Source organism: Trichomycterus rosablanca, chromosome 13 (assembly GCF_030014385.1).
Source record: "Trichomycterus rosablanca isolate fTriRos1 chromosome 13, fTriRos1.hap1, whole genome shotgun sequence".
Classification (NCBI taxonomy): Eukaryota; Metazoa; Chordata; class Actinopteri; order Siluriformes; family Trichomycteridae; genus Trichomycterus; species Trichomycterus rosablanca.
Window position 1 is genome coordinate 36127924 of NC_086000.1, and position 16749 is coordinate 36144672.

General features: G+C 45.6%; 1 protein-coding gene across 1 annotated transcript in view; it reads right to left on the bottom strand.

The window, feature by feature from the left end:
- Window positions 1–4870: 4870 nt before the first annotated feature.
- dicer1 (dicer 1, ribonuclease type III) overlaps window positions 4871–16749 on the bottom strand; it is a 73676-nt gene continuing 61797 nt past the window's right edge. The window contains exons 24-28 of the mRNA XM_063007257.1: window positions 12388–13195; window positions 11975–12243; window positions 7863–8025; window positions 7612–7687; window positions 4871–6219 (exon numbers count right to left, since the gene is read on the bottom strand). Coding sequence (XP_062863327.1) covers window positions 6054–6219; window positions 7612–7687; window positions 7863–8025; window positions 11975–12243; window positions 12388–13195 — 1482 coding nt within the window. The 3' untranslated portion in view covers window positions 4871–6053. The remainder of the gene's footprint in view (window positions 6220–7611; window positions 7688–7862; window positions 8026–11974; window positions 12244–12387; window positions 13196–16749) is intronic.

Sequence of the window (16749 nt, forward strand, 5' to 3'; positions counted from 1 at the left end):
ACACACACACACACACACACACACACACACACAGACACACACACAGACACACACACAGACACACACACACACACACACACACACACACAAGTATTTCTCTTTCTGACATGAGGTAAAGTACGGCGCCCGAGTGCAATGCTTATTTATTTTTATTTGTGCTACATGTACAACAAAAATAAAGCAAAAAATAAAAAAAATAAGAGACAGAAATCGTCCGGGAAGAGACGCAGCCCGCGAGTCCCGATGATGAGCAAACTGTTTATATAACACGACACCTCTAATGCTCAATACGTGGCACCGTATAAACCATTTCACATTCATTTCACAGAAAAACAAACATCGAAGGAGAACGAGCGCGTGGGGAACAAAAAAAAAAAGCTGCTCCGATCCGACAGGTACGTCAATCACATCTTACGTTGGGTAAAATCAAACGTACACAATTTTCAATTTACCCCCAAATTTAGGTTTAAATGAAAGCGAAACACTGAAACACTGAAATCCTGAAACTTCAGGTCACCCAAAAAGGTCAAACGGGATCGTTTATGTACATTTGTAGGCTAAAACTGAGGCTCCGAGTCTCATTTTATTGATTTACGTATTTATTTATTAGGATTTTAACGTCATGTTTTACACACAGGTGGATCGGTGGGTAGCAAGAAGGTCCTGGGTTCGATCCCCAGGTGGGGCGGTCCTTTCTGTGTGGAGTTTGCATGTTCTCCCTGTGTCTCCGGGAGCTCCGGTTTCCTCCCACAGTCCAAAGATGTGCAGTCAGGTTAACTGGAGACACTGAATTGCCCTATGTGTGTGTGTGTGTCTGCCCTGCGATGGACTGGCGCCCCGTCCAGGGTGTTACTGTGTGCCTTGCGCCCATTGAAAAGCTGGGATAGGCTCCAGCACCGCTTCTCCAGTTCACCTCACTTGCACGTCTTTGGATGACAGACACTGTGGGAGGAAACCGGAGCTCCTAGAGGAAACCCACACAGACACGGGGAGAACATGCAAACTCCACACAGAAAGGACCCAGACTGGCCCACCTGGGGATCGAACCCAGGACCTTCCTGCTGTGAGGCGACTGACCCACAGTGCCGCCCGGCCTTGGGTCATAAGGTAAACTAGCAGCAGCACAATGAAGTTCTAGTGACACGCCCGCCGATGTGCAAGCCAACACGCCCTGTTTTCATTTGTGATCGGTACAGATCACGGTGGGGTTTCAGTGAAAGGCTTTATAGACAAAACTAGATAGAGGAACGAACGAGGACTGGTACCGCAGCCGATTTTAATCTGCTGGATTAGATCAGTTTAGACTCATCCAAAGTGACTTTACATAAGGTTTAAGGGCCTTGTTCAAGGGCCCAACAGTGGCAAACTGGCAGATGTGGGGCTTAAACCAGTATGTGTGCAGTACCGACTGCCTCGTTTCACCCGCACGAGGCGAGTTCATATGCGGATCAGCCTTGTGCACGGAGAGCCACACCCTGATCAGCATTATTCGTAATCGCACCAGTTATGAGGTCCCCATCCGGCTCCCCACCCAGTATGAACAAAAGTCAATCGTTGTTCATGTGGCCGCCCGGCCCAGCCGGATGGCAGAGCTGGGATTCGACACGATGTGTTCGAAATCCCAGCTCTGGTGTTACACATTTCTAATATGAACATCATGAGTTTAAAACCCAGCCACGCCGAGCTGCTACTGCTGGACCCCTGAGCAAGACCCGTTGATTATTTTGGGTGATGAACTTAAGTGTTTGGTGAAGTTAATTAATCTTATTAACATTATACAGGGTAAATGAAAACATGTTCGTTTGTTTTAGACCTTTAATAGCATCCGTCCGTCTGAGTCAAGCATCGAGAGTGGGGGTGCATACAGGCGGTGGGGGGTGAGTACATTTAGGAAAAAGCAGGCAGGGTCACCAACTCTTATTTAAAGAAAAGGTCGCATCCCGACAAACACTACACGGCCAAAAGTATTTGGACGCCTGACGTCCCATTACAAAAACAAAGCGGCCTCTGTGTGATTTACTTATCCGGAACAAGAGCTGCTCTTCTGAGAAGGCGTGTGTGTGGGAATTTGTGCCCGATGAGTCAAAAGATGACCGTGTGGAGCTTTCATGCCAGCCTTCCCTAAACTGTTGCTGCGAAGTTGGAAGATTTATTACACCCGTTAGCGACCGCTGCGACCGAAACGCGTGAACAAGGCGCCGCCGACGGGCGCCGAGCGGGAACGGAGACTAGTGCAAATCGTAGTGTGTGTTCGAACGTCCACGTGCAAGGTGCACGAATAAAAAAAAAAAACCAACAACAAAAACGGCCGGGTCTGTCCACCAGTAGGGGTCAACACTGCTGTCGTTTCAGCCAATCACCTGGGAGTTTGAGGTAGCGTCACCGGGGAGATTTCAGACTTCAGGAATTATCGGCCGCAAAACAACAACAACAGGAGGTACCGAGGTGAATCGCAGCGATCGTCGTCACTGTCAGGTAGATGAGGCGTGTCCTTGTACGACATGAAGCAGAAGATAGATATAGGAGCCTGGTGTCAGTCCGAGAGTTAGAGAGGCGGTCTGGTGGAGCTAAACCTGATCTAGGAACGAGAATACACCCTGCATGATGCCAAAAAGCCACAAAAAGTTTGGACAGGAGCATGTTTTGTAAAAATATATGTAAAATTTGATTAAGTTTCTACGGACGCTTATTTACTTTATTATTTAACAAAAACAGAGATCGAGCACTGTCTGATCGCTTCTACAGACCGCGAGAATGTCCGTCAGTGTCACAGGAATAGTTCGTCCAGAAACGAAATGGATTCAACGCTGCGAATGCTGCTAAAACCCAGGTGAGTGACGTTTAAATTCATTTGCACTGCAGCAGAAAAGAAGCCGAATGTTATCGGAGGCACGGACGCGTCCTATCACATCGTTTCTCGTTTTGTCGCCTGAATTTCTAAGGTTCGAATCCCGGACTGGGCTCACAAATACAGAACCTACGAACCTAGCCATCGCGAGGACACATCAGTGCGCTCAAAGTGCAGGTCACAAGCCCGGATAAATAGGAGGATTCAGTCAGGAAGGACGATCGGTGTAAAAAAACGAAATCAGAGTGAAAACCCTCAATAAAACCACCACACTGGCACAATATTACGGTTCGAGCTCATTACATGTCGTGTATTCTCGTTCAAACATCAGGTTTAGCTCTGAAACGTTGGAGAAAGCAAATCAGCCATAACATTAAAACCACCTCCTTGTTTCTACACTCACTGTCCATTTTATCAGCTCCACTTACCATATAGAAGCACTTTGTAGTTCTACAATTACTGACTGTAGTCCATCTGTTTCTCTACATGCTTTGTTAGCCCCCTTTCATGCTGTTCTTCAATGGTCAGGACCCCCACAGAGCAGGTATTATTTAGGTGGTGGATCATTCTCAGCGCTGCAGTGACACTGACATGGTGGTGGTGTGTTAGTGTGTGTTGTGCTGGTATGAGTGGATCAGACACAGCTGCGCCGCTGGACTGAGAATAGTCCACCAACCAAACAAATATCCAGCCAACAGCGCCCCGTGGGCAGCGACCTGTGACCACTAATCAAACAGCAGCAATAGATGAGCGATCGTCTCTGACTTTACATCTACAAGGTGGAGCAACTAGGTAGGAGCGTCTAATAGAGTGGACAGTGTTTAAAAACTCCAGCAGCGCTGCTGTGTCTGATCCACTCATACCAGCACAACACACACTAACACACCACCACCATGTCAGTGTCACTGCAGCGCTGAGAATCATCCACCACCTAAATAATACCTGCATGACAGGGGGCTAACAAAGCATGCAGAGAAGCAGATGGACTACAGTCAGTAATTGTAGAACTACAAAGTGCTTCTATATGGTAAGTGGAGCTTAATGTTATGGCTGATCGGTGTAAAAAACAAACATGGCTTTGATAAAGAAAGGAAGCGGTACAGAGAGTGCAATCTGTGGGATTGAGAGGCACAGAGCCCGAGCTCGAACTCACCCGCTGAATCTCTTTCCTTCCCCGCTCCAAAAAAACAAAACAAACGATGAAGATCCTGCTCGACTGCTGCTTATACATCAATCAAAGGTAAAATAAAGAGGTATTATAGTAACAGTGCAATAAAAAAAAAGATTCAGAAAGAAATTCAAGCTCAATAATACAAATAGCACCAAAAACAAAGAGGACGAAGGAAAAATAAAGGAAACGCATGCAATGAACTGAGGTATTCGAGTACAGAATGCCTATCAACACAGAGACGAGTCGGCAAAACCACAAACCAAGCGTCGCAGCACTACTGACTTTGGTAAATGAGGTGAATGATGAACTACGATCGGAATATCGTCCACGTAAAGGTTAAAGGTGCTCCACGTCTTTTCATCAAATCTGCAGCATATTTCCCAGGTGATCCGTCTCTGTTACATACGCGCGCGTCAGAATAGCAAAACGTCCGTCCACTGATCCGTAAACTCGCCAAAAATCCAGGATACCGAGTCATAAACGTTATTAATAATCATCTCGCTCTCTTTTCAGAACGGTGCGTATAAATATGTATAGAATTTGATAGAACTCATACAAGACGCTTATTTAGCCACGGAAACGGAGACCGAGCGCCGTCCGATCGCTTCTGCAGACGGCGGGAACGTCCGTCAGCGTCGCAGGAATAGTTCGTCCAGAAATGACATGGATTCAGTGTCGCTAAAACCCAAAGGTGGCGTCGTGAGGAAATAAATTCGGTTCTGTGGCGAGATTTGACTCGCGAAAGCACGTTACCGTCCGATGCCAACATGACGAAACATGCTTAGCAGCTTTTAGGGCACTTAAATTCACTATTTAAATGAGAAGCACACACACACACACAAGGGGGCGACACTGAGGGGGGAAGCTCACCGCTAAATTCCACAAGATCTAAGCACAGGAAAGAATTTTAAACAAGGATCGACACTAGGGGGCGCTCAGGTGGCACAGCAGTAAAGCACAAGGGAAGAGAGTGAAGGGGAGGGCTGAAGGGGTTCCTCAAAATTGCTGCAGTTACGCCCTCTGGTGGCTGATTGATGCTACTGCACAGAGACGAGGGATAGTAGAGACTCTCCGTGCACGATACGGGTCTCCGTATGAACAACAAACCCGTCCGGTGCAGGTGAAAAGGAGTGGTCTGTGCTGCACAGGTCTCAGCAGTAGAGTCGGGTAGATGGATATGACTAAATCGGGGTGTCCGCACGCCCGTCGTAGGGTGCATCCCCTCTGTTTTAAATCCACATTTTGAAGGCTGGTCACATCACTATGCTGTCATCTCTTTGGGATGGTTGGCCTCACAGATGGGTACTTTTTTTTTTTTTTTTTAACCATGCTGCTATATTTTCTCTCTAAATTTAGTCATGTCTAATTCCCAGATGTAATATACGAATTGGTTGCTGTACAAACTCCTGGGTCATTTAATTTCCCCCTCCCTTCAGGGTTCGAATCCCAGCAGTGCTATCGTCCGGTCGGGCGTCTCCACACAGACACGGCTGGCTAATGTAAATGGCATCAGTGACCCTTGGTGCTAAATGACATTTCATTTCTTGACAAACTATTCCTGTAAGAGAGCGCGCGCTTCGTTTAGCGCCGCCGCATAAGCGCGAGGGCGTTTACGGAAAGCGTCCGAGGCCCGAGGAACAGGCCGCCACGCGGTTGGCGTTATTTTTTATAACTATTTACATTCTAGACGTGATTTTGAGCGCACGCTGCTTTACACACCACCGACGAAGCGAACGGACATCACAGAAGACGCTCGAGGAGACAGAGAAGCCGACGCCCGACCGCCGGCGCTCGCAGTTCATGAAGGAAGCGGTGTTGCGACGGGACGCGGCGCAGGAAACCGAAGCTGAAGATTGTGTCGCGCAGAAGAAGAAAAAAAAAAAAAAAGATCGTTTGTTCAGTCCGAAGTTTCTGCGAAGTGTCGAGGGCGGATCACAGAACGGCGAGACGACGCCCACCAGGAGGCTTCAGTGTGTGTGTGGTATCCAGGTGCAGAGCGCCGTGTCGTGCCGAGTGTGTGTGTGTGTGTAGAGCTCAGCTGTTCTGGACCTGAGGTTGATTGGCTTTGAGGCTGCGCAGGGCGCGTCGTGCCGCCGCCGATTTGGCGATACGATAGCTCCGCCCCACGCCCTTGAACTTTCCTTTTCCGACCACCTCCACCGTCACTCGAACCTTCCCGTCGTACGTTCTCTCAGCAGGACTGCAGGAGGAACCCCAAACACAACCGGGGAGGTGTTAATAAATACTCCACATCTAATACTTCATACACACTACTCTAATACTAATACTCTACACCCCATAATACTAATAAATACTAATACTCCACACTTAATACTCTAATACTCTACACCCCATAATACTAATACTCCACACTTAATACTCTAATACTCTACACCCCATAATACTAATACTCCAACCTTAATACTCTAATACTAATACTCTACACCCCATAATACTAATAAATACTAATACTCCACACTTAATACTCTAATCCTAATACTCTACACACCTAATACTCTACACCCCATAATACTAATACTCCACACTTAACACTCTAATACTAATACTCTACACACACTACTCTACTGCTAACACTAATCCTAATACTCTGTACCCCATAATACTAATACTCTACACACACTACTCTAATACTAATACTCTACACCCCATAATACTAATACCCTACATGCCAATCCTAATTCTCTACACACCTAATACTCTACACCCCAATCCTAATTACACCTAATACTCTACACCTAATACTCTACACCTAATACTCTACACCTAATACTCTACACCTAATACTCTACACTTATTCTAATCCTAATACTCTACACCCCTAATACTCTACAACTCTAATCCTAATATTCTACACTGCTAATACTCTACACCCCAATTCTAAAACTCTATACCCCTAATACTTTACACCCCTTAATATCTAGTACTAATACTCTACACCCCTAATCCTAATACTTTACACCCCAATCATAATACTCTAATCCAAATACCTTACACCCCATAATACTAACACTCCCCAATCCTAATACTCTACACCTCTAATCCTAACCTTCTACACCCCAGTCCTAATACTCTACACCCCTAATCTCTAAATCCAACACTCTAATCCTAATACTCTACACCCCATAATTCCTAACTCTCTACACCCCTAATACTCTACACTCCTACTGCCAATACTCTACACCCTTAATATACTACACTTTTAACCCCTTATACTCCACACCCTCTAATCCTAATAATCTACACCCCATCCCCTTTTACTCTGCATCCCTTACACTCTACATCCCTAATACACTATGCAATTAATCCCACTCCACACCCCTAAACCCTTTATACTCTGCATCCCTAATCCTAACACATTATATCCCCAACCCCAACCCTAATACTTTACACCCCTAATCCCTAAATAGCCTACACCCCTTACACTCCACACGCCTATCCCCAAATACTCTACACATATAACACTGCACACTTCTAATTTTAACACTCTACACCCGTCCTGTATTTATGAACAATGATCAGTGACCCCGTTATAAGCTCTCTTATTAAAAGTTCTCAGTTATTAAAGTGCTACCTGAACTTTGCCGTCTCCGGTTCCATCTCCAGCAGCTCTCGCACAGGCGACCGAGGGACGTTGGCGGAAAATTTCTCTGCAAATGAACCCAAACAAAAGCTCAACATTTCAATAAAGCATCTCATCACGCGCACAAAATCAGCAGACGGGGACGATAACGAGCTTTAAAGCCCTCGCCGCATGAGCCGACCGACAATCAGACCCGCCGAAATGCAGTCGTGATTCGAGGAGCGTACCGGCCCGGTCCTCACCTATCAGCGGCCTCATCATTGGATAATACACTCGCCAAACGGTCTCCAGCGACATCTCGCTATCCATGTAAATTGCCCCGGCTAGCGACTCGAAGATGTCCCCCATGGCTTTGGGGACCTCAATATCCTCCTCTTTCTCCTCGTCTTCCTCCGAGCGCCGCAGCTGAAAGAGAGAAAAGTGAAATCAGGCTGTGATTTCTCACCGGAGAACGGGCGGCACAGACGAGACACGCGGCGGCCTCGTCCCAAATTAATCGTACACAACGAATACACGGAAATGAAAGCCGTGATTCGAAACGTGCGGCGAGGACGGGATGCTCTCCGCCGCCGCGTTTCCCTCCAATAAGTGAAGAAAACGGTCAGATACGGCCGACCGAAACACGATCCGTCCTCAATTACGTCTCACATCTTTCACGACGTGGTGTGTTGAGTCGGCGATCTAGTTGCTGAATGGTTCCCAGAGATCGAAAGTCGAGCATTAGACATACTTAAGTATTAGAATAAAAAGAATGAGGCACTAAAGGAAAACATAGGAGGGAGAACATGCAAACTTCACATAGAAAGGACCGCCCCACCTGGGGATCGAACCCAAGTTATTTGAGAGCTTGTAGTGAAACGCTGTGTGGTGCCTACAGTGGGGCCAAAAAGTATTTAGTCAGCCACTGATTGTGCAGGTTCTCCTACTTAGAAAGATGAGAGAGGTCTGTAATTTTCATCATAGCTACACTTCAACTATGAGAGACAAAATGAGAAAAAAAAATCCAGGAAATCACATCGTAGGATTTTTAAAGAATTTATTTGTAAATTATGGTGGAAAATAAGTATTTGGTCAATAACAAACAAGCAAGATTTCTGGCTCTCACAGACCTGTAACTTCTTCTTTAAGAAGCTCTTCTGTCCTCCACTCGTTACCTGTATTAATGGCACCTGTTTGACCTCGTTATCTGTATAAAAGACACCTGTCCACAGCCTCAAACAGTCAGACTCCAAACTCAACCATGGCCAAGACCAAAGAGCTGTCGAAGGACACCAGGAAGAAAATTGTAGACCTGCACCAGGCTGGGAAGAGTGAATCTACAATAGGCAAGCAGGTTGGTGTGAATAAATCAACTGTGGGAGCAACTGTAAGAAAATGGAAGACATACAAGACCATTGATAATCTCCCTCGATCCCGTGGGGTCAAAATGATCATGAGAACGGTGAGCAAAAATCCCAGAACTACACGGAGGGACCTGATGAATGACCTGCAGAGAGTTGGGACCAAAGTAACAAAGGCTACCATCAGTAACACACTACGCCGAGAGGGACTCAAATCCTGCAGTGCCAGGCGTGTCCCCCTGCTTAAGCCAGTACATGTCCAGGCCCGTCTGAAGTTTGCCAGAGAGCATATGGATGATCCAGAAGAGGATTGGGAGAATATCATGTGGTCAGATGAAACCAAAATGGAACTTTTTGGTAAAAACTCAACTCGTCGTGTTTGGAGGAAGAAGAAGAACCCAAGAACACCATACCTACTGTGAAGCTTGGGGGTGGAAACATCATGCTTCGGGGCTGTTTTTCTGCAAAGGGGACAGGACGACTGATCCGTGTTAAGGGAAGAATGAACGGGGTCGTGTATCGTGAGATTTTAAGCCAAAACCTCCTTCCATCAGCGAGAGCATTGAAGATGGAACGTGGCTGGGTCTTCCAGCATGACAATGATCCCAAACACACCGCTCGGGCGACGAAGGAGTGGCTCCGTAAAAAGCATTTCAAGGTCCTGGAGTGGCCTAGCCAGTCTCCAGACCTCAACCCCATAGAGAATCTGTGGAGTCTGTGTTGCCCAGCGACAGCCCCAAAACATCACTGCTCTAGAGGAGATCTGCATGGAGGAATGGGCCAAAATACCAGCTACAGTGTGTGCAAACCTGGTGAAGACTTACAGGAAACGTTTCACCTCCGTCATTGCCAACAAAGGTTATGTTACAAAGTATTGAGTTGAACTTTTGTTATTGACCAAATACTTATTTTCCACCATAATTTACAAATAAATTCTTTAAAAATCCTACAATGTGATTTCCTGGATTTTTTTTTCTCATTTTGTCTCTCATACAGTGTATCACAAAAGTGAGTACACCCCTCACATTTCTGCAAATATTTCATTATATCTTTTCATGGGACAACACTATAGACATGAAACTTGGATATAAGTTAGAGTAGTCAGTGTACAACTTGTATAGCAGTGTAGATTTACTGTCTTCTGAAAATAACTCAACACACAGCCATTAATGTCTAAATGGCTGGCAACATAAGTGAGTACACCCCACAGTGAACATGTCCAAATTGTGCCCAAAGTGTCAATATTTTGTGTGACCACCATTATTATCCAGCACTGCCTTAACCCTCCTGGGCATGGAATTCACCAGAGCTGCACAGGTTGCTACTGGAATCCTCTTCCACTCCTCCATGATGACATCACGGAGCTGGTGGATGTTAGACACCTTGAACTCCTCCACCTTCCACTTGAGGATGTGCCACAGGTGCTCAATTGGGTTTAGTCCATCACCTTCACCTTCAGCTTCCTCAGCAAGGCAGTTGTCATCTTGGAGGTTGTGTTTGGGGTCGTTATCCTGTTGGAAAACTGCCATGAGGCCCAGTTTTCGAAGGGAGGGGATCATGCTCTGTTTCAGAATGTCACAGTACATGTTGGAATTCATGTTTCCCTCAATGAACTGCAGCTCCCCAGTGCCAGCAACACTCATGCAGCCCAAGACCATGATGCTACCACCACCATGCTCGACTGTAGGCAAGATACAGTTGTCTTGGTACTTCTCACCAGGGCGCCGCCACACATGCTGGACACCATCTGAGCCAAACAAGTTTATCTTGGTCTCGTCAGACAACAGGGCATTCCAGTAATCCATGTTCTTGGACTGCTTGTCTTCAGCAAACTGTTTGCTGGCTTTCTTGTGCGTCAGCTTCCTTCTGGGATGACGACCATGCAGACCGAGTTGATGCAGTGTGCGGCGTATGGTCTGAGCACTGACAGGCTGACCTCCCACGTCTTCAACCTCTGCAGCAATGCTGGCAGCACTCATGTGTCTATTTTTTAAAGCCAACCTCTGGATATGACGCCGAACACGTGGACTCAACTTCTTTGGTCGACCCTGGCGAAGCCTGTTCCGAGTGGAACCTGTCCTGGAAAACCGCTGTATGACCTTGGCCACCATGCTGTAGCTCAGTTTCAGGGTGTTAGCAATCTTCTTATAGCCCAGGCCATCTTTGTGGAGAGCAACAATTCTATTTCTCACATCCTCAGAGAGTTCTTTGCCATGAGGTGCCATGTTGAATATCCAGTGGCCAGTATGAGAGAATTGTACCCAAAACACCAAATTTAACAGCCCTGCTCCCCATTTACACCTGGGACCTTGACACATGACACCAGGGAGGGACAATGACACATATGGGCACAATTTGGACATGTTCACTGTGGGGTGTACTCACTTATGTTGCCAGCTATTTAGACATTAATGGCTGTGTGTTGAGTTATTTTCAGAAGACAGTAAATCTACACTGCTATACAAGCTGTACACTGACTACTCTAAGTTATATCCAAGTTTCATGTCTATAGTGTTGTCCCATGAAAAGATATAATGAAATATTTGCAGAAATGTGAGGGGTGTACTCACTTTTGTGATACACTGTAGTTGAAGTGTAGCTATGATGAAAATTACAGACCTCTCTCATCTTTCTAAGTAGGAGAACCTGCACAATCAGTGGCTGACTAAATACTTTTTGGCCCCGCTGTATTTAAGGATTATGTGTGGTTCCACTGACCAACCCCCCTTCCCCCATGGAATGTAGAACCACTAGAACTGACCATTCTTTGATCGTTTTGTCCCCGTGATCATCAGGAGGGTGGGTAAGGGGCAGGCCTCGCTTTAGCCCCACCCTTCATCCAAATCTAGCCTCGGAAAATCGAATGGCATTTTTAACCAGCAGCGTTAACTGAAAGCGTCGCTGGATATCCGGTTATAAGTAACTGCGGCGACTCCCGATACACCCAGTTTAAACCCACTTTCGTCAGCGTGCGTGTGTGCGTGTGTGTTTACGTTCCCCGGGTGTGTACCCACCTCAGAGTCCATGCCCTGCATTTCGTTCTTCTCCATCTGGAACTGCACGAAGTCGTCGATGACGTGGAAGAGCTCGGGCGAGACGGCTTTGAAGTACTTGTGGTAGTCGTACTTGACGGCGAGGGAGGCGAAGATGGTGTTGTTGACGAGCGCCGAGCGCAGGTCGGTCAGGACGCCGGGCGAGTGCTGGCGCGGGTCTTCGTAAAGGTGCTTGGTTATGAGGTAGTCTAGAATGGCGTCGCCCAGGAACTCCAGCCGCTGGTAGCAATCTGCGACGATAGAGAACCGGACGTGAAATCCTAGCTGTAAGGTTTGTGTTCAGCGATTTAACGTTTTTCCATTCGTGCAGCATTAAAGCTTCTCACATTAACATTGATGGTGGCTAATAAAACACACATAGTAAATGAATGAACCTGTGATGGTGTTGTAATGGTAGGAGGCGTGCGTGAAGGCCTGCAGGAGGTACGCCTTGTTTTTAAACGTGTAGTTAATCTTCCTCTCGAAGTTCTCGAACCCCGAGATCAGGTGGTCGAGGGTGCGCTGGGCGTCGGGATGCTCGAACATGCAGCGCGCCGGGATCTGCAGCCAGCCGTAGTCGTCCTCGCCGTCGCCGCCCCTCTTTTTCCCGCTCCTCCTGTTGACCGGCAGCACCTTGAGGCCGAGCGAGCACAGGAACATCTGGGCGGCCCGCTCCCCGCAGCTGGTGAGGTAGCAGCCCAGCAGGGCCTCCACGCAGTCGGCGATGCTCTTGTCGGCGATGCACTGCTCCGTGTGCAGGTCGTACGAGATGCACTGCTTGGCCGTCTGCGCGCCGCAGCTCTCCTCGGCCGGGTTCCAGAACCCCACCACGAACTCGTCCTCCTCCGCCGCCTTGCTCGGGTCCAGGTAGCACATGGCGTCCCACGAGCTGTAGTCGAACTGGTCGTGGCCGCCGTCCGCCGGGAACGCCGGCTTCTTGGGCGCCTTCCAGTCGCAGCTGGGCTCGGGGGAGGGGAACACGTCGAGCGGGAACTTCTTCCCGAAAGCGCCCGAGCCAATCAGCATGGTGTCGATGAAGTTGATGTGCTCGGGGTAGTACTCCAGGTCGTCCTCCGCGTTGATCTCGTCCTTGGGCTCCTTCCACATGAGGTCCTCGTCCTCCACGTCCTCCACGTCGTCATCGTCGTTGTCGTCGTCCAAGACGTGCTTGGCGGCTTTTCCGTTCGCCAGGTCTTCTTTTCCCTGGAACGGACAGGTTTGGTTTTTATTGATTATTTTACTAGCTTACAAAACTTGTCAACAAAAACAGCATCGTAACCATAAAAGTGATAAATGCTTAAAAAAAAAAAAAAAAAAAAAAAAAAAAAAAAAGGTTGCCAAGTGCTCAGTTTTTCACTAGTCTTATTTCCTGCTTAGTTATCTGACTTTAGTCTGGACGTGCCACTAATAATTTGTACATCATTTTTGTAAAAACACAGCAGCATAAAATCATCACCGCTGCTTATCTGAGCTTCTCTTCTTCAAATTCAGACCAAAATCTGTATCCATGTGTAGTTCCATTAGGGATAGAATGTACTTGTTTTTCTTCTTGGAGGCTATCTTGTATGTTTCCAGAATGTTTCTAGAATATTTCCAGAATATATAAATCCAAACCGTTTGTCCACCTAACTAACAAAAAACGTTTTATATCATTTATTCTCTCGGCTTTTAAGGTAAAAAGCTGAAACTGGTAATTTCGTTCACTAAACTGTCACCTATGCATCTACAACCAATTAAGAGAGAGATTGAAATTCCTCCCATAATCTGAATTCGGAAGCTCTGATTGGTTTATACTAGGGCTGGGCGGTATATCGCAAATATCGGTTTATTCGATATTATTCTTTACACGATGTTGAAACTGATCATATGCCGCGCGGAACGCTTTCCTTCGCCTATGAGCGGGTGGGCGTGAATCACTGAGTCAACGAGTCAGAAACGACTCTTTTCAAACGAATGATTCATTGGAATCGAATCAGGGAGCTGTGCTCTTATCTATAGTAAAGATTCATTCGTTTTGTTCACTGTTTCAGTTCATTTGTTGAAGAGATTCAGCTGTATAAACCAATCAGAGCTTCTGAATTCAGATTCTGGGCGGAATCTCTCTCTTCATTGGTTGTTGTATAAGTGACGGCTTAGTGAACGAATTACCAGTTTCAAAAACGTTCTAAAACGGTTTTCATTAGTTAGGTGGACAAACACAGTTAAATATGAATTTTTATATTCTGGAAATATTCTGGAAATATACAGGATGGTCGCCAAGAAGGAAAACAAGTAGATTCTATCCCTAACGGAACAACACACGGATATAGGATGTGTTCTCAATTTGAAGAAGAGAAGCTCAGGTAAGCAGCGGTTATGATTTTTATGCTGCTGTGTGGTTGATCTGGGTCGCGGTTCTGCTGTTTACCGTGCGCTTTCATTTTGCAATGATAGCGAAGCATTATCAAATATTTTTTTGATGCTCATTTATTTGAAGTAAAATGAACAGCATAAATGTGATTGTGAGATTCTGCTGTCTTGTTTGATATAAATATTGTCAATATTAATACAAATACAGCTTTCTAATAATACAAAATATAAACTGTAATTCTGTCAATTTTTAAGATAAACAATATAAGCTAAAATACGGGCAGCGGTCTGCCACTGTACTTTAAGTCTACATTATATCGCATCGTATCGTATATCGCCACTTCTCAAAAGCATATCAAGACATGAGTTTTTCAGTCATATCGCCCAGCCCTAGTTTATACAGCTGTTTATCAAGGCCTGGACCACGACTGAATCTCTTTAACAAACGAACCGATTCATAGAGTCGTTTACGCACGACACCATAATGAAACGGAGTGAGCATAACGAACGAATCTTTACCATAGATAAGAGCACAGCTCCCTGATTCGAATTCCAATGAATCGTTTGTTTGAAAAGAGTCGTTTCTGACTCATTTTAGTGATTCAGTTTACATCACAGCTTCTGTGCTCTGTTTTAAAAGTTCTCAAACGGTAACCAGTTTATCTTAGGCATACTCGATATAAGCTGTAGCCTAGTGGTTAAGGCACAGGACTAGTAATCCAAAGGTTGCTGGATCAAGCCCCACCTGCCAGTTGCAAGGCCCTTTACCCTCAGTTGCTCTGACTGTATATTGTAACTGTAATGTAAGTCGCTTAGGATAAAGGCGTCTGCTAAATGCCGAAAATGTAAATGTAGATGGTCATTTTCAACATCGTGTGAAAAGTAATATCGAATATATCGATATTTGCGATGTACCGCCCCAGCCCTAGATAATGCATCAGGATGTATTTGTTTTATTATTGTTTACTTATTGTAAACTGCTATTATTATGATGAAGCTTTCACAATATTTACACATCTATATAAAATGTTTAATGTCGAATTACTGATCACCGTTCCGATACTTTAGGCTTGGAAGGCTGGGTTTAGGTTAGGCTACCGTGGTACTGTCTTAGTGTTACGATATTTTTAGCTTACGATGGGGTTCTGAATAGTCTGTTTAGCGGAAAATCACCACAGCTCTGAGAGGCAGCGTTCACAGAGAGGGATTTGCACCGATTACGACTAGCGCCGGGCTTAAAACGCCACATTAAAATAAACCCAGGAGGGTTTTAAATGTACACGCCGTGAGTCACCGGCTCGAACCCGATCCAGCGGCCGACACGCATCCTGAATATCATCTTTACAGCATTAGCGCGCCATAAGGCTGACCATGTGGGAGACATTCAGATGAATATTCATTAAAACCTTAACAGCCTTGACATCCAATATTGTAATAATACACAGAGTCGAGGCTGAAAGTGAGTCAGCCTGGGGCACAAAGCGCCATAATCTTCACCCACACCACGACTAAAGCTAAACCGCACCGGGCGACCCAAAACACACAACACAGCTCCGAGAAGTCTCGCTCGAACGCAGGGGTACACGCTCCACATTTTCCTACTGATCTCCCACCGATCCGATTCTCCTCTGTTTTTGTTTTTACAGACGTGCTGATCAGGAACACATGTTAAACCACGTATGAAGCGCAAAATCACAAACTGTCAACGTGCTTTTTCAGGACTGTCTGAAGTGGCATCTTAGTCACAGACTAATTTTTACGCCCCTCAATTAAAACCCCACATCAGAAAATTTGGGACATGGGAAGACTCTGCCTTTCATGGACACTGTACTCATAATTACTCAAAAGATTATTTTTTTTGCAGTTTGGTTTTAGGATGATTAGGAAACATTAAAAAAAATATTCCTGATTACTTTTTTTTTATCACCCAATAGAAATAGAAAAACATGTGACCAGTAGTAGACGGGCATTGATATCTTAGTCATCGACATTTTTACGCCCCTCAAATAGAACCCTATATCAGAAAAACTGATATCACATCATTATTTATTTATTTTTTACCCCATCACTCACCCTAAAAATGTTCCCGTCCCAACTATTTTTGGAACGTGTCGCTAGCTTGAAATGCAGGAATGGATCAGAGAAAAAATGCATTTTCTATACTGTCCCAACTTTTCTTTTTATTTTTTTTTATTTGGGGTTATAACATCAAACCAAATAACCAGAAATGCTGATTGACTAATGATATGATACCAAGAAATTAACTTTTTTTTAGTCATATTATACAGTCGAGCAACCGCTGGGTGAGAAAAATAAATATAACTAAAATAAATGAACCACTTTATCCTGGTCAGGGTCACGGCAGATCCAGTTCCCCTGGGAAACACTGGGTGATCAGCAGGAATTGC